Below are 24241 nucleotides of genomic sequence, written 5' to 3'. Positions count from 1 at the left end.
CATCACCAGGCTAATACCATCCCTACAGTGAAGCGTGGTGGTGGCAGCATCATGCTGCGGGGATGTTTTTCAGCAGCAGGAACTGGAAGACTAGTCAGGATAGAGGGAAAGATGAATGCAGCAATGTACAGAGACATCCTGAATGAAAACCTGCTTCAGAGTGCTCTTGACCTCAGACTGGGGCGACGGTTCATCTTCCAGCAGGACAATGACCCAAAGCACACCGCCAAAATATCAATGGAGTGGCTTCACAACAACTCTGTGAATGTCCCCGAGCGGCCAAGCCAGAGCCCAGACCTAAATCCTATTGAACATCTCTGGAGAGATCTGAAAATGTCTGTACACCGTCGCTTCCCATCCAACCTGATAGAGCTTGAGAGGTACTGCAAAGAGGAATGGGCAAAAATTCCCCAAAGAACAGGTGTGCCAAGCTTGTGGCATCATATTCAAAAAGATTTGAGGCTGACTGCTGCCAAAGGAGCGTCAACAAAAGTATTGAGCAAACGCTGTGATATATACATGTGATTTTTCAGGTTTTTTTATTTTTAATAAATTTTCACATTGTCATTATGGGGTATTGTGTGTAGAATTTTGAGGAAATAAATGAATTTAATCCATTAAATTATAAGGCTGTAACAAAAAAGTGTGGAAAAAGTGAAGCGCTATGAATACTTTCTGGATGCACTGTATCTGTTACAATATCATCTGAAAGTGCTCCTATTTTTGTATAAAAGAGGCAACCATGTGAACCAAAGTTTGCTTTTTGCATTAAATTCTTTACATTTGTCATTTAGAGGAAATATTGTTTATAATTAATGCCACCGTAATGTGCGTTTGTATTTAAGTTTTGAATATCATTCAATTTAAAAGGTTTTATTGTGAAGTGAAAAGAACTAAAATACATATACTTTTTTTTATCACTTTTATTTTATTTACTATTATTTTACACTATTTCTTAATTTAATAATGAAATGTGAATACGCACTGATGCAACTTTTTCTGCAATTTTGACTAGTTTTACTTCAGTATTGAGATATTATTATAGTTTATAATAATATTTTAGAGTTTGTTTTTAATTACTATTTATTAAAAATTCAGTCATTTTGTTGATTGCTATTCATTTTAAGTACAAGTTAAAATACTTTTTTTATATTTCATATTATTCCTGTGATTATTTATTTTAAAGAAATTCTATTATTTGCATTCCAATCTGTGATTATTTGAATAGCTTCTGATAATGCTTGCAATTATTAGCGAATGAGAGGCATCACAATACCTCAGAGAGCAGACTTTCATCAAGGTCCTGCTGCTGGAGCGTGGCGTCAGCGGGGACGTCCGTGTTGTTGGCGCAGTTTTCATCCGTCTCGTCATCTAATGTCAAAGATGTGAAGAAAGTCACTGTCTGGTCCCAGGCTGGAGGCCACGGTGACGGACCCGTCCTCGACAGCTGCACGAACTCCTCATCGGCCACTGACTGCCCAGTGCTGTCCACCTCTGGCTTCTGATTGGCTACAAGAGCTCCCTTGGTAACGTCAGAGGAGGATCCCACGCGTGTTTCCTTGAGATTGGCTTGTTCCAGATCTATCTTGTGTCTCATAACACGGGGAACGTAAATAGCCTTGTCTGGCCGCCTGGCTCTCCGTCTGTTGTTGAAGCCAGTCTCCAGTGACTGTGTGTTGCTGTTGGTCTCCGTGTCTCTGTCCCGACTGCGCGCTCTCTCGTTGGATCTGCCCTTCGCATCTCTGTCGTCGTCTTCTGGCAACCTGCCACATGAATCACGCTAAAATATTAGTAATCTGTCACATCGCATTGGTTAACGCAATCAGATTTTCTATTAATTTAATAAAACAAAAATAAAATAATTTTACAAAATCTTCTAATAACAGTTAACATATGTTAATTAATTATCAACTCTTATTGCCCTAAAATCTCAGGGATTACTTCCAGTAAATGTATTTTTGGCTGTCAAAAACTAGAATACAATTTGGGAATGCAACTTATATTTAAATAAATTATTTATTATTATTATTATTTTTTTTTTTTTTATTTTACTGCTGGTTAACCCGTTGAGTGAAAATTTCAAATAAAGTCATCACCCGTAATTGATTATGTGGACTCTCGAATTTCAGTGTAATAATAGTCTTTGTCTGACAACAAGAAAATTAAAATAAGAGTAGTCTCATGAGTATTTTTCAAATTTAATTACAACTTCTTGATTTTTGGAATCTAATTCTAACCACAATGATGAGGCTCGACGTGTGTTGTGTGACATGAACTCTGGCAGCTTTACCTGAGGTCTGAATAACACACTACGACCCTGCGAGCGCAGCCCTCGCCCACAGAGAAGGTGCTGAGGCTGGGATGATTTGCGATGGTTTGGTGAATCAGGAAGCGAAGTCGGCTCGGGACAGGAGGGAAGAGCAGAACGCTGCGATTCAGAACATTTTCATTAGACAATACTGCAGGAAGCCCAAAATATACATACATACAGTACAGACCAAAAGTTTGGACACACCTTCTCATTCAAAGAGTTTTCTTTATTTTCATGACTATGAAAATTGTAGATTCACACTGAAGGCATCAAAACTATGAATTAACACATGTGGAATTGTATACATAACAAAAAAGTGTGAAACAACTGAAAATATGTTTATATTCTAGGTTCTTCAAAGTAGCCACCTTTTGCTTTGATTACTGCTTTGCACACTCTTGGCATTCTCTTGATGAGCTTCAAGAGGTGGTCACCTGAAATGGTCTTCCAACAGTCTTGAAGGAGTTCCCAGAGGTGCTTAGCACTTGTTGGCCCTTTTGCCAACCTTTTGCCCAAACCACCTGATTGGGTTCAGGTCAGGTGACTGTGGAGGCCATCACTCTCCTTCTTGGTCAAATAGCCCTTACACAACCTGGAGGTGTTTTTGGGGTCATTGTCCTGTTAAAAATTAAATGATGATCCAACTAAACGCAAACCGGATGGAATAGCATGCCGCTGCAAGATGCTGTGGTAGCCATGCTGGTTCAGTATGCCTTCAATTTTGAATAAATCCCCAACAGTGTCACCAGCAAAGCACCCGCACACCATCACACCTCCTCCTCCATGCTTCACGGTGGGAACCAGGCATATAGAGTCCATCCGTTCACCTTTTCTGCGTCGCACAAAGACACAGAGGTTGGAACCAAAGATCTCAAATTTGGACATTAGATTTCCACTGGTCTAACGTCCATTCCTTGTGTTCTTTAGCCCAAACAAATCTCTTCTGCTTGATGCCTGTCCTTAGCAGTGGTTTCCTAGCAGATATTCTACCATGAAGGCCTGATTCACACAGTCTCCTCTTAACAGTTGTTCTAGAGATGTGTCTGCTGCTAGAACTCTGTGTGGCATTGACCTGGTCTCTAATCTGAGCTGCTGTTAACCTGTGATTTCTGAGGCTGGTGACTCGGATGAACTTATCCTCCGCAGCAGAGGTGACTCTTGGTCTTCCTTTCCTGGGGCGGTCCGCATGTGAGCCAGTTTCTTTAATGCGCTTGATGGTTTTTGTGATTGCACTTGGGGACACTTTCAAAGTTTTTCAAATTTTTCGGACTGACTGACCTTCATTTCTTAAAGTAATGAAGGCCACTTGTTTTTCTTTACTTAGAATTTGTATTATGGCAAGAAAAAAGCAGCTAACAGTCTATTCAGTGGGACTAACAGCTGTGTATCCACCTGACTTCTGCACAAAACAAACTGATGGTCCCAACCCCATTTATAAGGCAAGAAATCCCACTTATTAAACCTGACAGGGCACACCTGTGAAGTGAAGACCATTTCAGGTGACCACCTCTTGAAGCTCATCAAGAGAAAGCCAAGAGTGTGCAAAGCAGTAATCAAAGCGAAAAGTGGCAACTTTGAAGAACCTAGAATATGACATATATTTTCAGTTGTTTCACACTTTTTTGTTATGTATACAATTCCACATGTGTTAATTTATAGTTTTGATGCCTTCAGTGTGAATCTACAATTTTCATAGTCATAAAAATAAAGAAAACTCTTTGAATGAGAAGTTGTGTCCAAACTTTTGGTCTGGACTGTATGCGCATGATATGCATAATTCACTGACACTGTGAATTAGAGTGGTTATCAACACCCAGCAGTTGCAATACAGTATCGTAAGCGAAGGTTTTTGAATGTTTTTTATGCCTTTTTGAGTGCTGTTCAGTCATGTTGCTATTAAGAGACTGTGCTAATTTGCAATGATTTCAGCATGCTGCTATGTGGTTGCTAGGGTGTCCCATGTGGTCCTCGAGTCCCTGTCTGACAATGAACACCAATTCAACAGTATTATCAAACATTTCTTAAACGCTGGCGAGCATTATTAAAAGCAGAGGTGTACGGATTTAATTACCTTTTGGGCTCATTTCTCTGTTGAAACACATCCAGCTCCTCCAGGACTGTATGGATGAATTCAGTCTCTTGTTTTGGGAGGTAACAGCCATTGACACGAGGAAGAGCCAGGGTGACCTACAGGAAATGTTTTAGTCTCTACAGACTTCAGAAAAAAGAAACATTGAAGAGTGGATCAGTAACTTACAGGCCAAACACTACAAAACAGTATAAAGCTGAGCTTGTGTTCACGAAGGAAAGCTAAAGGCACCGATTTGAATATTAATTCACATGCCTCTGTCCAAAATAAAAGCCATTAAGTCATCATTTTTGTCACCTGCTTAAATATGAGTCAAATACATTTAGCTAAGTATTATCAGCCGGCTTGAATGACATTACAAACGCACATGAACATTAGCTACTAGCTTAGCTCGTCTCTCCCACTCAGTAACATTAAACGCGTTTCAAGACGCGACTGGTTAACTCAAAAAAGACCTTTCAACGCGATCAAATCCCAGTCAAAACGACAACTCTTGATAGCCGCAACACAGTAAAAACGCTACATTTAACCGGCATCCTCGACGTTCATGACTATTTTCAGTGTTTTCAGGCTTTTAGTTCCCTCTAGCGGGCAGGGGTGCGATTAGAGCAGACATATCGACTCCAAAAAACATGGCTTTCTTCTTTTTTACTTGTTCTAAGCACCGTTCATTCATGGCCTGTGTATTGTGTATAGCCATGTAAATAATTAATGAAATAAAAAACAAATCATTTGGCTACTATCTTTAGTTACTAAAGACGGAAATTATGTAATGAAGACTATGACTATGAAGACTTTGACCATGCTATTGTCCTTATCATGTAACTTCATCAACATTCAGCAACTTAAACATGTCCACCCTGTAAAAAAAATTTAAACAAACAAAAAAAAAAAAAACCTGTTAATGCAGAAAAAGTAACAGGTTAGACACATTTAATGCACATTGGATAGAGACAGTAATTTATGTTCAAGTTGAAGATGTAGTGTATTTAAACTCTATTCAATTTTAAATATTGCATTTTTCATAAATCTATCAAACTGATGTTCATTTGTCCCAAACAGGGTGAATATTTTTGGTCCTCCTTCTCATTTAATGTGGCTCATAATTGTATACCATATATTTATATACCAGAATTCACGTTTTATAGCTCCCTACCATGATTACACAATAATACATTTTTCAAAATGTGATTTGTTTGGGAAGTTATGATTTCCAAGACATTATTTATTTTTGTTAGTAGAAAAAACCCAAATTTATATAAATATGCATTTAAATAATCTAATATTTAAAGTTATATGTATTTGATGTCAATGGTCACATTTACATGCAAGTAAACAAATATATTAAGATATAGTAAGGTAAAAAGTAATCCAAAAGATTTTCACTTTTCATCATGTTATTTGTATCAGATTCCATTTGTAAAACTACAATTTGTAAGAAATCTACCCAGCACTGTGTGCGTGTGAATGCTTTTGTGAAAAAAAACACAGACAATGTTATTGATTTGTTCAAGAAAACACTATTTATTGTACGATACATAGTTTAAATAGGTGTCAAAAGATTTTCAAAAAAGACATTATGATACAACACTGATAAAAAGATTTACGCAAGAAACAGGTCGAACTGACAGCAGTCTGAAATACAAGCTGGAGATGCAATATTAAATGCAAACCATGCCTTTTAAGGATTTATGGCATTTGTGTGTAATAAGGATTATATTGCAGACCCCAATAAAAGTACAGTAGTTCAATGGTAAATAAATGTAGTGTTAAAACAGCATGGAAGAAAACACTAACAGTTCTTAATGGGAGGGGAATGGAATAGAACAGTGATGTGAAGTTAACTAAACTGATTACATAAAATCCTTAAATATAACAATCAGTCCCAGATTTCCACGCACACAAAATTGAAGCTTCTTTATGAATGTTATGACCGTTTTAACAAGCACAGGTTTCTCAAAAACATATTTCTACTATGAGAACACATTCAGAAACGATTTGAATAATCAAGAAGCGACTGTATTGTGTCTGAACATTGTGCACTTAATCTATACTTCCCATTCAAGACAAGTATATACAGAAAACAAAAGAAGGGAACGCACTGGAGCTGCAATATAAAATTACATGGCACAACATAGATTTAAAACAACTCAGTTTAAGACACTGGAAAAGCTGTTAGATGAGGGAAAGCTGGAGCTTCACTAACATACATGATATAACCATTCTCTCCCTCTGTCCAAAAAAAAAAAAAAAAAAAAAAAAAACATTAATGGATCAATGGTCTGAATTAAGTATGCTATCTACATTTAAAGCAGTAGGGTATCATGAGATGGAGAAGCAGGTTCTGAGTCCAGCAGGCCAATCATCACGTTACAAACACGATCCTGCAGGGAGAAAAGACCATGATAAAGATCCAGCGCACTAAATATATGGTATATCTTTATAATCAGGTCTAAAAAGTACTTACCTTTGGTGTGTTTTATCTTGAACCAATACTTCTATCCTCGAAAATAGTGATCTCCACCTTTGAAAGCTCAAGTTAAGAAAAACAAAAACCTTGCAATTTTCTTTTTTGTTTTTAACAGTTCAAAGGTTTAGCTCACCAAAGCTAAATTTATTTTCCACTGCACATTAAAAACAGCAATATTGTAAAATGTTATCTTAAACTGAATCGATTAACTGCATCCGAAATTAAGGTTTTTGTTTACATTTGTGTGTGTGTGTGTGTGTGTGTGTGTGTACTGTGTATACTATTTTGTATATACAAATACAAAAACACACAGCATATATTTACATTTATATCCATATAATTTATAAACAACATTTTTCTTAATTATATACATGGATTTGTGAGCATTTATATATACATATTAAATACAGCAGTCTGTGTTTCTACACACACATTATGTATATAAAACATTTATTTGGGATGCAATTACTAAATTTAATCAAATGTTTGCTATTTATATTATGCAAGACTTACATATTTATTTTGGTATAATTTGTATTTGCAATCCTTTGTGAGATTATACATGCCTTATTCCTTGCTGAATAATATATATCTATATATATATATATATATATATATATATATATATATATATATATATATATATATATATATATATATATATATATATATATTTATTTAATTTCTACATTAAATTAAGCAAATTCAGTCTTATGAATCTGTAGGAAGGATACAACCCTGAGGCCCCTCTCTATGGGGTCAGTCAGTAGAAGCCCAAGAGGAGCGTAGATCTTCTCATTCTGCTCCTGGATGTACTTGGCAATCTTTTTCAGCACCTGAAAGAATTCAACACAATACTGAATACGTATCATATGCACAATGTGATAGTGATGACATCTAGGGCCATTCACTGTGTGACTCACTTTCTCATAGTGGGTTTCCATGCAGAGGAAGATTGTGTACGCAGTGAGACAGGCCAGACAGCCCTCCAGATACGACCTGCCGCCCAACTTTTCCGCCTCTGCATAGAGATTATTCAGGGTCTGTATGGTCTCCTCAAACTGCTGCTTGTCGATCTGTAACAACGAAACAATTATCAGCTATCGATGAATCTGACATCTGCGCATACAGAGTAGTGGTAAACGGTTCCTTTGTGTTCTCCAAGGACATCCACGCACCCTGCTCTCCAGCTCTGCCGGGAACTTGGTCTGAAACTTGCAGATGGTTCCAGAAGTGTAGTCTCTCTGAACGAAAACCTTGGAGGCGACGGCTGCTTGCCGCAGGTCCTGCAAGCTGTGCGTCTGGTGAGAAAATCCACAGATTACAGGTTATTACAAAAACAATACATCTTCTATCCTCAAAAATAGGGATCTCCAACTTTTAACGTATTTAATGCACTTGTTGAGGCTTTTTGAAGTGTTTTCTCAGATTAGAGGAAAGAAAACATCCAAAAGACACTATTAAGTATTTCTTTACAGCACTTTATCTATTCTTGTTAATACACTTCAACTACAGTACATATTTTTAAAGGAAGTTTTCTCAAAATTAGTTTTTTTTCTTCTACCCTGAGCAGTAAATCTCCACTTGAGTAACACTTACACATATCAAAGGTTTTTGTTTATTCCTGTCTGTATCTGTATCAGTGGGATTTGTTTATATATAGTTTGTTTAATTATATACATTTTATGCCCCCCCAAAAAGTTTTTCTGTCTGTTCTAAGTGTTTTATAAATTATGCAATGACAAATGAGATACCTAAAATTCCCTCTTTAAGAACTTTTGACTTTATGTAAAAAAAACAACAACATAAGTATTAAAACCAACTTCATGTAGTGTGTTACAATTTTTGTACTAGACATTTTAATTATATTTATTCAAACAACGCCTTTGTAAAACTAACATTTTAGAAAACTAACTATTATCTTTGTTTCCCTATTCATCTGCTGTGTCACGCCTTAAAATTCTAAAATATTTTTTTCCTGTTATTTTTATTGCTCACCTATCTATAAAATATAAAAGCCAGTAATGGACTACTAATGTTTTCCATAATAATAAAAAGTAAATGCAAGTTATTACTATTACTGTTTAAAATAAGTGCTTCTTTATTATTAAAACATTTTCAAATGTTTTTTTTAATCCTGTTATGGCAAAGCATATTTTTAGCATCATTACTCTAGTCTTTAGTATCAAACGATGATCCTTCAGAAATATCTTTAATGTGATGATTTGATGACCGGAGAACGTTTTTAATTACTACCAAAAGTTAATTAATTATTAAAACACAGGAAATCATATCTATATACACCGAAACAACACACACACACAACGCCCTTATAGCATCACCAACAAATACAGTAAGTTACATTTAAATAAAACGACTGAAATCTAATGACAACATGGGGCTCGCTTTTAATATGACACCCGGTTTGTGATTTATGTTAGTATATCGTCAGTACAAGTGAGAATCTAAATTTTACTTAAGTTAATCATCGACGTCGATATTTATTATTTGCCGATCACTGAAACGCTAACGTGTCAAAAAAAAAAAAATAGCGTATTACAAATACAAGTGTGTGTGTCGATTAAATAACTGGACAACGAAACGTGTATTATAACACATTACTTCATGCGTCCACATTTGTCAACGAACAAGATGAAAGGTGTGATTAAATTTTGTTTTTATTCACGCACCTCCGCCATAGTGGCTGCTGCTCCTCTTCCTGTTATTCGACCTCCTGTCCTCCACAAAACACCGTCCGGGAGGAACCTTTTACTTTATCCTTCAGTTCCGCTGCTACATATCATCATCCGCATGCTAAGTATTCTATTACGGTGGAAAGTCTTTTTGTTTTTCATCACCTTGTATTGCGAATAAACGTATTTGTTCAACATTCAAGTGAACACCATTGCAGCTCACCGCTATTTCACTAAAATATATAGTGACATATAAAGTGACACAAGAAGGTAGATACACAATCTGATGTTTTGCACCTAGAGTTTAAAATACATGATTAGCATTTAAATAACTTCTAATAACGTTCTTTTAGCTAGAAATGAATCATTTGCAGTTCCCAAAAGGATTTAGTAGTTTGGGATGTAATTTAAATGCAAAACAGACATGATCTCTCTCCATATTTATCATTAATGCTGTATGTGTTTGCCAGCATTTAGCGTCACAACATTTCAGAGAGGAGGACATTGTGTTCCTGCATGAGAAAATCAAAAAGGGTCTTACTAATGATGTTTATTCTCGTTTATTACAGAAGAATTTGTGGTACTGAGCAAAACCTAAAGGACAAAAGGCTAATGCCTAAAACAGTTTTCTCTCCTCCATCTGTGTTTTTGAAATTCTACTTGGATGACTTACACAGGGTGACATACAACAGAGAAAACTCTCCATGATTGAGAACGCAAGGAATCACCCTTATTTTACAGCAGCGTTTCAGCCAGCCTTACATGATGAATTATACATCTTTGAGATCATTTATTCCTAAAGTTTCCCGTGGGACACCTTAGCCATTTTTCATTACATGCAAAGTTTTCACCATCACTCAGATCCTTTTAGACAGCACTGGATGAACTCTGCGTGGACATAAAATAAGATTGTGGTCCACCTTGACAGTCTGTGAGATCTCTAAAAACCATTTGTAAGGTCATATATCAGACAATATTTTGTAAAAATAGCATGTTGTGCAGTGATGTTTTATTTTATAGCATTCTCAGCGTTCGCTCTATGTGCACTTCACGTGGAGTTTAACGGGCAAGAGAGTTTAAAAGGATGTTCGATTCACACAAGCGTGTTTTTTTTTAATCCTTTTCAAATGAGGAACTCCAGTACTGTAATTTAGGCCAGAAATGAAAAACAATATTAAACATTTATATGTGAAACATTTTATTAATCCATGCACCTACAGTGTTCTTAAATATATTGATCCATCCACCCAATTTAATTTAATTTAATATTTAATTTGGACCAGTATTACATTAGTAAAATTATATAGTAAGTTTTTTTCTGACAATTTTATAGAATGTTTGTTTGTTTTCTATATAAATGTGTCCAGAAAGCTTTTTTCATTCACCTGGATCAGTGTTATTTTATTATAATTTAAATTTTCAGTCTATTTTTTAATACAAAAACAATCAAATGTTGGTGCTGTGATTTAGTGAGCAGCTGTTTGGCATGCTTTTCTGGCTTTTTTGGCATTTTGGGGAACTACCAGTTTTATAATTCAATTTATTAGCTGCCATTCTATGAGCAAAGTGACCAAAAATCAGACGCCTCAAAACACAATTCAGCCCTCATTCAAGTCTTCCTCATAGCGTTCTTCAACTTTATTCATATTTCACCAATGCAATATCACTGGGGACCAGAAAACATGTTTTACTGATATGCCTGATGTACAAAATATCCATACATATGGTTCCAGCTTAAAAGAGAGTTTCATAAATCTCTGAATGACCCTCATTTATACATGCAGTCTCTAAGATGCTTGCGACAGGTGATGGTCTCACTGGACGATACGTGGCCTGCTACCACCAAAGATTATCTTGTGGAGAAATCACGGGTAAACACACGCAGATGACAAACATATTTCGGTTTAATTAAAACATCTTATGCGACGACGGGTTTTGGCATCCTATGATAGCATGTCTGTTTTCACTCAGCTGTCACTTCATTATGAACGTTGCGAAATAATCGTGTGATTATGAAAGCCGGTGCACAGCTGCAGCAACGTGAGAGAGGAAATGCCCACATTAGCGCTTGTAAGGACTGAGGTTAGAATTGGGTAGAAGCTGCTCGTAGTGTGAAAAGCAAACGGGACGCAGCGCAGGGCATCTCGCAAGCATCTGCATCCCAGTCCCAGAAACCCAGCCAAAAGTCGCAGATGCTTCATTATAAATTCTAAATAATGTGTCTTTGTAGCAGAGGAGCCATCCGGCTTGCATCGGCCGATTTGACAAACACTGTTATAAATCAGGCTGTGGAACTTTTATAGAATTAGATCAGACATTTTACAGATGCACCACTGATACAGTCCATGTACAGCCATTTTCACGTACATTTTATTAGTCTGCACGACAGCTTTTCAACCCGAAGCCTCTTTTAACAAATTCAGCTGTTTGGATGCCAGTTTTAGGGTTTAAAGGAACCCAAAAATTAAAATTAAAATGTTTCACCTCAGGCTGTCTAAGATGTAGATGAGTTTGCTTCTTCATTAGAGTGTGAAAGTCCTCTATCTATAGTAACTATCTGTAGTATAGTGCATATTTCTCTCCTGATTCAGACTAGACAGCTTCTCTAATGACAGATGCCAATGTCACGATCCAAAAAAAAACATGCGATTAAATGTATAAATGATTTATATTTATTAGCAAAACATTAATTATGAGCAAAGATAAAAATAAAAATAAATAAAAATGTATTTTATAAAAATAAAATAAAGATTTGTGAATAGAATGTTTCCTCACGCAACACGCTTTATGAATCAACAGAAAAAAAGTAATACAAATCTATACATAGTGTGTTTGAGTGTGATAGACCATTGTATAACACTTTTTTTTTGAGTCGACCACCGTTCAGACCATTAACCGTTTTAACCTAAGTTGTTCATTAAAACGAACCGATTCAAAAGAACGATTCATTCGCGAATTGGCGATCACTAAAGATATTATTATGCCCTTTTTTATCCAATAGTTGTATTAAGAGAGTGATCACCCCCCCGATACACTTCATTAATGTGTTAATTGTAAATTGTGTTTAAATATTTTCCCACGTCTTCACATCCCCCTCTAAAGACGCAGTCCGCAGTAGGCACAACGGGTTAATTAATGATTTAAGTCCGCTTGCGAGAAGAAAATAAATAAATAAATATATTTGTCGAGCGCATTGAGCAATCTTCGCGTTACGCCAAGCCGGTTGCGTTACCATTGGTTGTTTCACCTTTCGAGCGCGTTCATTCCTCTGGCGCTGCGCAACGGAACGGCAGCGCGCGACACTCACATCAAGACCGTGGAGAACGAGGACGTCACAGAGACCCGGTCGGTGCGGCGCTAATCCAAAAAAAACCGTACTTTTAAAAAGTTCAAGAGCGAAACGCGGTCGGATACAACGGTCATCCCCCCCTCCCTCGCGCCATGAAGAACCTTCTCCCCAAGCTGTGGATCTTCATCGCTCCGGCTGTCTTCCTCCCTTCGCTCAGCTCTGCCGAGTACGATTACCCGTACACCTGGAAACCGGAGGGGACGTGGATGCAAAATTACGGCAAAAGCCCGCAGTGCATGGACATTCCCAAAGACCTGAAGTTGTGTTTCAACGTGGGTTACCGCCAGATGCTGCTTCCCAATCTGCTGGAGCACGAAACCATAGCGGAGGTGAAGCAGCAGGCGGTCAGCTGGGTTCCTCTGGTGCACAAAGCTTGTCACCCGGGCACGCAAGTTTTCCTCTGCTCGCTCTTCGCCCCGGTGTGCCTCGAAAGGCCCATATATCCGTGCCGCTGGCTGTGCGAGGCTGTCCGGGACAGTTGCACCCCTATTATGAATGCGTTTGGGTTCCCTTGGCCTGAAATGCTCAACTGTGACAAGTTTCCCCTGGGCGACGTGTGCCTTTCCATGAACACCACCAGCAGCGATGATACGGACAAAACAGGTCTGTATTTCACGTTAGCTTCCTTTTTACTCTTAGAAAATAGGCTACATGTCCCAGACAAATAAATAGCCTTTTTCCAGCTTATCTAAAATGCAGTAAGGTTTAACATGGCCACTTCACAATTACAGTTTCTGTTTACTACTACCTTTACTGTTTTGGTTACTGTTACGTTACTGTTATTTACAAATGCGAAAAATTTAATTAAGAATCTGTAAGTGTGTCTTAAAGTTTTTGTAAAGGATGGTTTTTATAAGGCGGATTGTTTGCGTAGATATGTTTATAATGCATTACAAACAAATGAACAATGGTTATTTACATTTATTTCGTTTTTACATAACATTTACGTGGTTAAAATACATTCATTTTTTAAGTGCAGTAATACAGTCATTGCGTATTATCACCATTTTCAACTTGGAAAGGTAAAAAAGTTGATGCTGTTTGATGAACAAACACACAAACATACACACGTAGTCATACAGAATCAAAATAATACATTATGATGAATATTATTGAATGTTCTAACATTTTTGGTTGTAAAGTAATTAAATGTTTACACTTAGATCAATTTATAATTTTACCATTGCTCACATCTCAAGTCGGCAAGTAAACATTATTGCAGGACATTAGCATTAAATCTTTTTTCTTCTTTTTTTTTTTTCTTTAGGTGTCTCTTCTGTTTGCCCGCCATGTGACAATGAGATGAACACGGACGCAATCCTGGAACACTTGTGTGCCAGTGAATTTGGTAATTATTTTTTCATGCAATATAGTATTTTTTTTAAAAATCACAAACTAAAGTGCAGATTGCATTCAAATAATATTTATTTTAAAACATTAAATCCAAATAAATAAATTAACAAAAATGATAACCTTGATTAGGGTGATTTTAGGCATTTAAGTTGCTAATTGAGATATTAATTTATTGTGTGTCACTTTAAAAAAAAAAAAAAAAAAAAAAATATATATATATATATATATATATATATATATATATATATATATATATATATATATATATATCCAAAATTCTTTACCGACAAGAGAGAAATGAGAAACATATTTTTCCTGACTACTATCATCAATCTGCTCTTAACGTATGAAGCTGAATCACGCTACAAAAAGTCACGCCTCGTACTGTACTGCAAATCTATCTAAAATGTATTGCAACGCACCTCACATGTGATGGCTTCCTTTTACGAACATAACAGGCACTGAAAAGCAAAACTTATTCCAAACACTTTTCGGCACGCTGCTACTATCGCATTTAATGACTTCAAGAGAGCAAAATCTGATCGTCTGATTCCCATCATTGCGATTCATCTCAGGTCCAGGTTCTTAGCCCACACATTTGTTTCCAATAAAATTGTTGCCTGAAAAAAAATATTTCTAATATTACTTTCCGGATTTTCGCTCTTTAAATCTATTTCTCTCTTGAGACGGTAAGAACGGTCTAGCGCTGCTTAAACATAACAACATGTGTGTACTGTTTACCTCTGAATAGATCTTTTTTGTTGTTCTAGCTCTGTTGTTTTATTTTTAAACGCAACTTAGCGTGGTCGAACCCCTTTCTGGTTTAGTTTTTTTGTAGAACAACAAACTCATAACAGTCGATTAGATGTCAACCGCAAATGGAGATATTTGGATTTATAAAAAGCAGAGCTACTTCTTCCATTGCAAACGCTGTTTCTAAGAACCAGTGATGTGGTCAGAATCCAGAAGGTCTTTTTTATGGTTTGAGATGTTGTCAAAGACAGGAAGCTTGCCGCTGGCGAGAATTGCGTGGGACCTTTTGTTTTATGGCAAGCTATCAAGCACCAACCAAAAGCAAAGGCTTTTTCTAGTCATTATAGGATGACTGTCTGGAACTATGTGCAACACTATTAAATGTGCAGTTGTTTTCTTGAACAGGTAGAATAATTCTACCCAATCTAAGCTTGGAATGAAGCGTAAGACGTAACCGCGAAGCACATAAAGCACGATTTAGGTTCAAATTTCTACAGTGTATTTACGTTAACGCTTGTTTTAAGCTCAAGGTATAAATACGGCACGTTAATAACTCATGAATATTAAAAAGATGAGACAAGACATCAATGGAAAACCTGATGTAGCTTCTTGGCTTTCTTTCTGACCATTTTCCTTCCATTGCACTAGTGCAAATGCATCACATTCATCGAAAGTAAAGCTCTAGGGACATTTTGCAGAGAGTATAATATTAAAGCTAGCACTTTAAAAGGACACTGTAATGTTTTTGATTACGTGCGGCAGTTGTTCTGTTTCGTTGGTAATGCTGAACATCATTATCCACAATACACAAGGGGAATAAGCCATTTAAAATTCTTAAATTCTTTCATAATGCAATGTATGAATAACCAGTTATTTAAGGAGCGCCTCAGGGATCGGTAATAAGACCTGTTTTTTTTTTTGGAGCTTCAGAGCAAGATCAGGAGAAATTGCGCAGTCTCTTCATTGATCTCGGTTGGAATTAGAATTTGATGCATACCCAAGAATCATATCCTCGCTCACCCTGGACGATATTGCGATACAACACATTGCACCATGCAGCTTTGCACAATTAGCACAGAATAGCATCTGAAAGACATAAACTAGAACGAGTTCTTGGCTAAAATGTGACAACAGATGATAAAAAACAGCCAAGCGTTCGGCATCTCCATGGCAAAGAAATACAACAATGACCTTAAGCAAAAATGCTTCAAATATTTGCATTTTCCGTCAGCGCTTGAAGGACTTTTTTTTTTTTTTTTTTTTTAAATAAAGGTTTTTACATAACCCTTTTGGATATCTTCCTTCATAAGCGCGCAAAGAAAACGTTCGTGAACGCTGATAAGTTCTCAAACTTACATTTTGTCTTTTTGCAGCAATCAAGACGAAGATTAAGGAGGTCAAAAAAGACAACTTAGACCGAAAAGTCATTCTGCAAAAAAAGAGAAAAGCGGTGAAGGTTGGAAATCTGAACAAGCAGGACCTAAAGAAGCTTGTGCTTCACCTGAAAAATGGAGCGGACTGTCCATGCCAACAACTGGAAAACCTGGCGAACAACTACTTAATCATGGGCCGAAGTGTGGGGCAACAGTATATACTGACAGCCATTCATAAGTGGGACAAATCTAGCAAAGAATTTAAGAAAGCCCTTAAAAAACTTAAAAGCCATAAATGTCAAGTTTTTGAGACAGTGTTCAAGTGATTTCTGATCAATGGGTTACTAATCTTCGTGAACTTTCCATTATAGCATTATATTACATTTTCCATTACAGTACAGTATAGAAGGGAACCATCCAACTAGTTAGTCTGTTTGCCCAATAAATGTCTGAGCGCATACAAACAAACAAGTAGCTCAGTTTTTCAAATGTTCTTAAACTTTCCGATCCAGCTACAAAAGTTATTCACAGTTATTTACATCCCATTATTAAGTCAGCGTGAGTTCTGCTTTTGCAAACACTGCCTTTTCGATATATCTTAATGTTTTCACGGTGAAAATGATGTATCCATGCAATCTGTTAATGACGTTTATGTTGTATAATATCCATCACAGCTATCAGTAAAATGCGTAAGACATGCACCTTAAACGATAAAGAGACTCGATGACTGTTTGTTGTTGCATAGGACGCAAATGACAGTCGGTCATGCGGTGGGAGGTGTATAGCATGCCCGAGGACAGAGCACAACGCACTGTAATCGTTTGACATTAAAAGAGAAAATATTTTGAATATATCTGACCGCGCTCTTTATTTATTACATTAGTGAGTGCTTTAAGGAAAAAAAGACAAGTAGCGGCGGCGCCCTGTCAAGCAGTCCAGCTGTAATAATCGCACGCTGCGAAATAATCACTTCGAATCAGATCAGATGCAAGCAAACAGCCAGACAAAAGTGTTTATCTTGTGTAGACAGATCAGAGATGTTTGTTTTGGATTGAGGGAGAGATTTGGACGTATTTCTCCCTCTCAGCTTTCCTGATGAAAGGCAGTTTGAGTTTTCTTTTTTTATGGAGGAGAGTTAGCGAGTTATCTAGTTTTGAAACCGAATGATTATATGATAAATTACAAACAAAAATATAATAAAATAAAATAAATAATAATTAAAAAAATGTTTTTACTGAAAACGGTGTTGAAAATATCTGGTAAATAAATGATAAAGAAACTAATATTAATTACATTTATAATTATATAAAACCGCTTTGATGTCTACTCTATGCTAATGTACTTTAATGCATTTAAATTTTACACATTTCTCTTCGGAAAAAAAAAGAGCTAAAATATTGATGACACTTCCTGTGCTAGTAGGCCTACAGCGATTTTTGTCCAATCAAATGCCCTTGAGACTAGAATATCCCCGTTGACTAGCATGCCTCCGACTAGCAAGTAGCAAATGATGGATAATGGCTGTGAATCAACAGTGGCTTTCCAAACAAGCCTGCGAAATACGTCACCTCAAGAAAAGCAAACCGCAAGGTTTTGAACCGAGGGCATTTTCCTGAGAAAACATCTGCGTCGCAATGCCCGCCAGTCAGTAATCACCTTGATACGCTTTAAGTGCCCTTATTCGTGGCTGATGAGCTGTGAACCAGTAAGATCCGTTATCGTCACTCACGCTCCAGCAGGACAGGCCTTCAGATTACCTGGCTTTGCGGCACTTCCCGAAAAAGTATCAAAAAGCTTGCTTTCTTTCGTACGATTTAAGCGGAACGGATTTCGGCGAAGCGGAAGTGCTGTCAGAGCCGCGCAGAAGTCTGAGGGATTTAAAGTCAGCGCATCAGAACAGTTGAAAGATGTTGAGCAGATATCTCTGCGTGACTCGCGCTGATGTGTGTTTCTCGCACTGCCTTTGGCGCTACACCTGTTTACATTCTCAGCGTCGTAAAGTGTGTGTCAGTGGTAGTATCAGATTCAGATAGCGTGGCTGTTGACGACATGCCTTTTCCAATGAATCTGCCATGAAATCATTCTAGCCTGAACACACAGGTGCTGCTTTTAAGCAGCATAACATGGTCATGATTATGTGTGGAAAAGTAAAAGCTGGCCACGTAAAGCTTATACATTTCGAAATGTAAAATGATTTCAGTCTTAAACTATAAAAACATCATTAAAATATTAGTGCTGTCAAATGATTAATCGCGATTAACCGCATCCGAAATAAAAGTTGTTGACATAATATATGTATATATTTATTATATATTATATATATATATATATATATATATATATATATATATATATATATATATATATATATATATATATATACATGCAGTATATATTTACAAAGAATTATACAGTTATATCTTTATAATTGCTATATTTATATTCTCTCTCTCTCTCTCTCTCTCTCTATACATATATATATATACAAACACATACATGATTGTTAACAAAAAGTTATGTATATATATATATATATATGTTTAGAAAGATGATTATGAAGGCCTAGTTCTAGAATTATTTGGTGAATCATAAGTTTGACATAATCATAAAAACCCAGAATTATGACATGAAAATAATGAGGCCAAGTCAACTATGAGATGATAGGTTGAAAGTATGGGATACTGAGTCACAATTATGATTTCAATGTCAATTTCATAATGTACTATAATTTTGTTTTCATCTAAATATGTTTTTTAATGTTTTTTTAATTTATTTTGACTATATATATATATATATATATATATATATATATATATATATATATATATATATATATATATACATTTAAAACATAATTATATTTTATCCCATAATTTTCACTTTGTCAATTTCACCTTTTTAATCACATAATTACGATATAGTTTATCTTACATTTATGATAATTACACATTTACCAAAAGGTTGCTGATTATAAAACTTGATTATTACAAATATTGTTCTTATGCGGCAGAAATGGCCTTAAACAGTTAAAAAAGTAATGTCGAATCAAGATGTTTTTGTTGAAAAAACCCCAACTACATTTGCAAAAAAAAGGTGCATTTAAGATGCAAGTTTCAAAAACAGCCTTCGAGTCGATACAAAAATTATTAAATTGCTTCCAACATAATTTGCCTCACAGAATGCTTCTAACACAATCCATCATTTGATATGGGCTGAAACGTTACACGACAATCAGCAAAAATAAACAACAACAAAACACGAATTCACCTGTGACATATGTTCATACACAGTGATTATTGTTAAGGCAAATTAATAGGAGCTTTTAAACCCTCTGGAATGTCATGCCCCACAGATTTCTAAGCACATTTTTGTGTGTTTTTACAAACTAAGACGAGTTGAAATCGTCTGTGGTAATCGCCAACATGCCACAGATGTTGTCCATAGAGCTTAACTCGCACTGAACCCGGAGAATTCCTCTAAAGCTGTTTAGTTACTTTTGAAGACCCCCCAACCTTTTGTTTTGACGTCCTTTCGGGGTGATTCAAGCCGAAATCAAACCATCTGCGGCGAACGCGTTTCCAAAGAAACCCATACATGGCGAACGGCAAAACCCCCGAGTTCGTGCAACCCCCAGGAGAAGCCCAGCGATCCCAGCTCGTGCAAAAAGCCTAGTGATGGTTTATCCAGGTTAAGCAAATAGCTGTGTTTTGTGCTCTGGGATGACATTGACTGCCAGACTCTATGGGATGATCATTAGAAGCAGCTGTTGGCTTTGCTGCTGCATATTTCCCAGCTTCATTGAATGAAAAAGACTTGCTTTTTTGTCTTCAGCCTTGAGGGGAAGAAAGCCTATTAAAAGCCATAAATAATATGATGCTCTCACAGGATAGCATCTGAGGTAAGATGGGCTCTGTGGTAAACATACTTCCACATGGGGTTTGGACTGAAGTTCTCACACATGCCAACTGCGAATCCCGCCAGATGGGATGCGGAGACTCCGAATACGGTGCCGTCGCTCTTATTAGGAGTGAATTTTACATGTTTATTTTAAGATGCCATATTAGAACGGAATTATCCCAACTGAGGGCTGTTTGCGCAATCCTTCTGATCTAGATAATGCTTAATTAAACCTGACTCGGTTTGTTCAACATCTCACTGCTTTATCAAACAAACGGCCTTCTCGACTCTGGTTGGGAGCGAAGGAATGCCGTCTGGTAAAGCACTTCTCCAAACTTCGGGTCCAAGAAATGTCCTTCGTAATCGAAGAGAACGACACAGGAATGGTTTATTTAGACATATGCAGGAACATGATGCATCGATATCTGGTAGCTTAAAGGGATAGTTCATCTCGAAAATCTGTCATTAATTACTCAACCCTAAAGTTGTTCCGAAGCTTTGTGACGTACGGGCTCTTTTCTGGGAAAAGCAAAAGGAGAAGTCCAGCGGAATTAGTGGGTTTTTTTCCATACAGGAACATCCTAAAAGTGGTCCACGGTGTGACTACTATATTTTCGTCCCCAAATATTTCGAAGTGAAATTGAACAACTGAAATTTCAATTGAAACATATGTCTCAAAATCTCATTCGCATTTCAATCAATCAATCATTTTAACAACACAGGTTGTATCAAAGCACTGAACAGTATATAAAGCAGAAGAATACAATGACAGGGATGTATAATGACGAGATTGAACAATTTGTTCTTAAATGCAGAGACGGTCTCTGTAATCAATTCGACGATAATCGCTAGAAGTTAAGTGTCCCCAACAAAGCAAGCCAGAGGCGACAGCGGCAAGGGACCAAAACCCCATCCATACAGAATGGAGGAAAAAAAAACCTTGGGAGAAACCAGGCTCAGCTAAACCATTCAGGGCTTTACAGGTAGAATGTTTACACATTTATACATATTCATATACATATTCAAATATGGCTTTTCTAAATAAATGTAGATTTTATTTTGTTCCTCAAAGTAGTGTATGACTTCCGATAATGTAAACAACTGACTTATGAATTAGAGAATATGGTGTGTTTTATCCATACGGCACATTTCAAACAATCAGCCCATTTTATTGTTAATTAGTTAATGGTAAATTAATCTTACTGTAAATACCCGTGATAGGTCTAATGGGGCTTTTCATGTAATTTTACAGTAAAAAAACACGTACATTTTCGCTTTGAAGTGGAAGCAAAAAAGAACAAGTCAAGATAATCGTCTTATAATGTACAAATAATAATAATAATGTAAAAATTGTGGTTTTGCATCGAAAGAATGTACACTGGGTTTTCGTTCCATCTTGCATTGTGTAATTAATATTTTAGCGCAACGTGTGTTACTATAATGTGGCTTTTTTTCTTTGCCACCTGTTTTATTTAGGTGGTTGTTAGTATATAATAAAGAAAACATCTGATGTTAATAATTTGGTATACTTATATAAAAAAACACACATACCGTCTGTGCTTTTTGTTCATTTTGGACCTCAACAGTCACGGTTACCATTTACCGTCATTATATAGGATGGGAAAGAGCAGCACGAGCAGTTTAAATAATAACAGATTTGTGCGTGTGTGAACTGATCCATTAAGCAGGCCACTTGCCACTCTTTTCTGGCATAAATTCAATGCTGAATCATATGCATTTAAATCCGGACAGCATGCAATTGAGTTTAAACATAACCAGGGCAGATAATAACCGGCTTGGGTGTCGTGGATCACGGATTTGGCAGGAACGGGATTCGTAGACACACACACACTGGACTTGATTTGCTCTTGCAAAGTCTTGAGATACAGACCTGACCCCTACTGTGAGGTGAGAGCAGATTTTGGCAGGAGCTGGATTTCATAAATCAGCTGATGGCCTCTCATACCTCTGGGATATAAACACATATTTTTCATATGTTTCGTTCATGACACTGACAGATCGAAAATGGGGTAAAACCGTGGAGTTGTATTACATTTAGCCACTAACAAGAGAAGTAAATATTTTCAGCTGAATAATCAACTTCATCTATCATTGTATTTTTTTGTATTATTACATTTGGTTTGGAGATTCGGTTTGAGGAAAACTTTCTTCCAGGAATTTTTTTTCTCTCTCTCTCTCTCAATCTACCCGTTTTGGCGCTGCAGACTCCCCGATGATTGAGAGAAAAAATCCGGCTCTAAATCTCAAGTCCACTTTTTCACCCTGAGAAAAATATGTAAAATAAAAACTGTTTGTCCAAATTTATGACTGCTCTGTTTTTTTTTTTTCTGTCATTCTATAAGCCGATATACTGGCTCAAGGGATAGTCAGTCTCTTATTTCTATAATCAGGGCCTGACCTTTATACCGAAACAGTCAGTCACTAAGATGCCTGTAGAAAGCGTTATAAACATATCAATGTCCCAAATGCATCCCATGACGTATGGCAGTGACATGTTTATATATCCAATGAGAGGTATATGTAAAGCAAAAAAATGATTTATGAAATACTCCGCAGCAGCATGCATCATCTACATAAATGCAATTACACTAAATTCCCGACAGAGGGCAGCACTACTTTACCTGCTGGGCATCCGTTACGCAGTAGCTACCTGTCGACTTACGTTACTTTAAAAAAAGAACATGCTTTTTTTTAATGAAAGGATATGTTAGACTTCTGGAATTATGCTTTGTAACAAACAGTCACACTATATTGTCTGTGCTTGAATACAGCGTGTGATTCACTGCCTTTGATGTCCCAAGTTCTTGTGCCATTCCGTGACTGTTGTGCTAAAAAATAAAGATGGCGCCTGGAAGTTGCCGCTTGTGTGTAAATGTGTATTTCTGACAAACTTTTGATTTGCACTTTTGATGTTATTTCTAGCAAAAAAAAGGTATTATAGCGAATATTCATTTAGGCTAGTTATCACCAAAAGTCGTTCTAAATTAGTTTCATGAGGCGGGCGAAGCCAGAATTGTTTAAATGGGTGGGCCAAGTGTAGTGTAGCATATAAAAACTGCATTTAAAATTCAAACAGAAAAAACAACACAACAGATCAGTATACGTGACATATTTTTTTTTTTAACTAATGGATTATTATTATTATTATTGTTGTTGTTGTTGTATTACCAATAGCCTTCTACTTTGTCGACTGTCAAAATAGTTCAGTTTTGTGTGTAATGGCAAAATTATGTTTTGGGTTTTTTTTTTGTTTTTTTTTTTAAATAAATTTATAAGGATATAGTGAGATTTTTGAAACGTTCTCATATGGCCCCTCATATTGTCTTTTCGCGTCGGTCTGAATGAAAATGTACATTCATTCTTTACCACATGATGCCGCGTTTAAACCGTTAAGAGCTAACATACGCTGCTTTAAATTAAATCAACCAACTAACTAGCAAGGGGCTTGGAAAAATCATTGAACGAATCGTTGAGTCATGGAACAAATAAGGTAATGAAAATAAACGCATATTATAAGAAAATGAAAGGGTTTTTGATCGTTCATGCATGTCAACCTGTTGTTTGGGACTCCCAAAACAAAAATATGAACTTTTCATTACCCATAATAGGGGCACTTTAAATAACTCGAATAACAAGAACGCGTGTGCAGTCCATTCCCAGAAAAACAATGAAGTTTTTCTATAAAATGCTTTGAACACTTTGTATAAAACGTTTGCCATCACCAATATGAGAAAAAAATCCAACTGAATTCCAAGTAAGAGCTGCCGTTCACAGTCAAAAACCAATTGAATAAAAAATAAAATAATAATAATTTTAAATACTTCAAGGTTTCACTGATTAGTCACATGAGTGTGAATTTTCTTGAAATGAATTGCTGGTTGATTCGCACGTTGCGGATGTGTGGCTGCAGCAGCCAATGAGCGCGGCGCGGG

At 36.5% G+C, this 24241-nt stretch overlaps 3 protein-coding genes across 3 annotated transcripts in view; 1 reads left to right on the top strand and 2 right to left on the bottom strand.

The window, feature by feature from the left end:
- The window catches only part of r3hcc1 (R3H domain and coiled-coil containing 1), an 8878-nt gene extending 3942 nt beyond the window's left edge, over positions 1-4936 (bottom strand). Inside the window, exons 1-4 of the mRNA XM_043249826.1 lie at positions 4931-4936; positions 4383-4498; positions 2291-2428; positions 1277-1763 (exon numbers count right to left, since the gene is read on the bottom strand). Coding sequence (XP_043105761.1) covers positions 1277-1763; positions 2291-2428; positions 4383-4498; positions 4931-4936 — 747 coding nt within the window. The remainder of the gene's footprint in view (positions 1-1276; positions 1764-2290; positions 2429-4382; positions 4499-4930) is intronic.
- Positions 4937-5900: 964 nt separating this feature from the next.
- On the bottom strand, positions 5901-9668 carry golga7 (golgin A7). The gene is made up of 6 exons (XM_043250140.1): positions 9561-9668; positions 8049-8171; positions 7794-7946; positions 7605-7706; positions 6868-6924; positions 5901-6784 (listed from the first exon to the last, which is right to left on the bottom strand). Exons 1-5 carry the CDS (start codon positions 9567-9569, stop codon positions 6880-6882), a joined length of 432 nt encoding a protein of 143 aa, XP_043106075.1. The 5' UTR covers positions 9570-9668; the 3' UTR covers positions 5901-6784; positions 6868-6879.
- Positions 9669-12774: 3106 nt separating this feature from the next.
- Positions 12775-17237, top strand: sfrp1b (secreted frizzled-related protein 1b). The gene is made up of 3 exons (XM_043250139.1): positions 12775-13515; positions 14180-14260; positions 16392-17237. Exons 1-3 carry the CDS (start codon positions 13005-13007, stop codon positions 16715-16717), a joined length of 918 nt encoding a protein of 305 aa, XP_043106074.1. The 5' UTR covers positions 12775-13004; the 3' UTR covers positions 16718-17237.
- Positions 17238-24241: the final 7004 nt, after the last annotated feature.

The sequence above is a fragment of the Puntigrus tetrazona genome, chromosome 10 (genome assembly GCF_018831695.1).
Source record: "Puntigrus tetrazona isolate hp1 chromosome 10, ASM1883169v1, whole genome shotgun sequence".
Taxonomy (NCBI): domain Eukaryota; kingdom Metazoa; phylum Chordata; class Actinopteri; order Cypriniformes; family Cyprinidae; genus Puntigrus; species Puntigrus tetrazona.
Note: the sequence above shows the minus strand (reverse complement) of the source record. Positions and strands in the feature narration are given on the sequence as shown.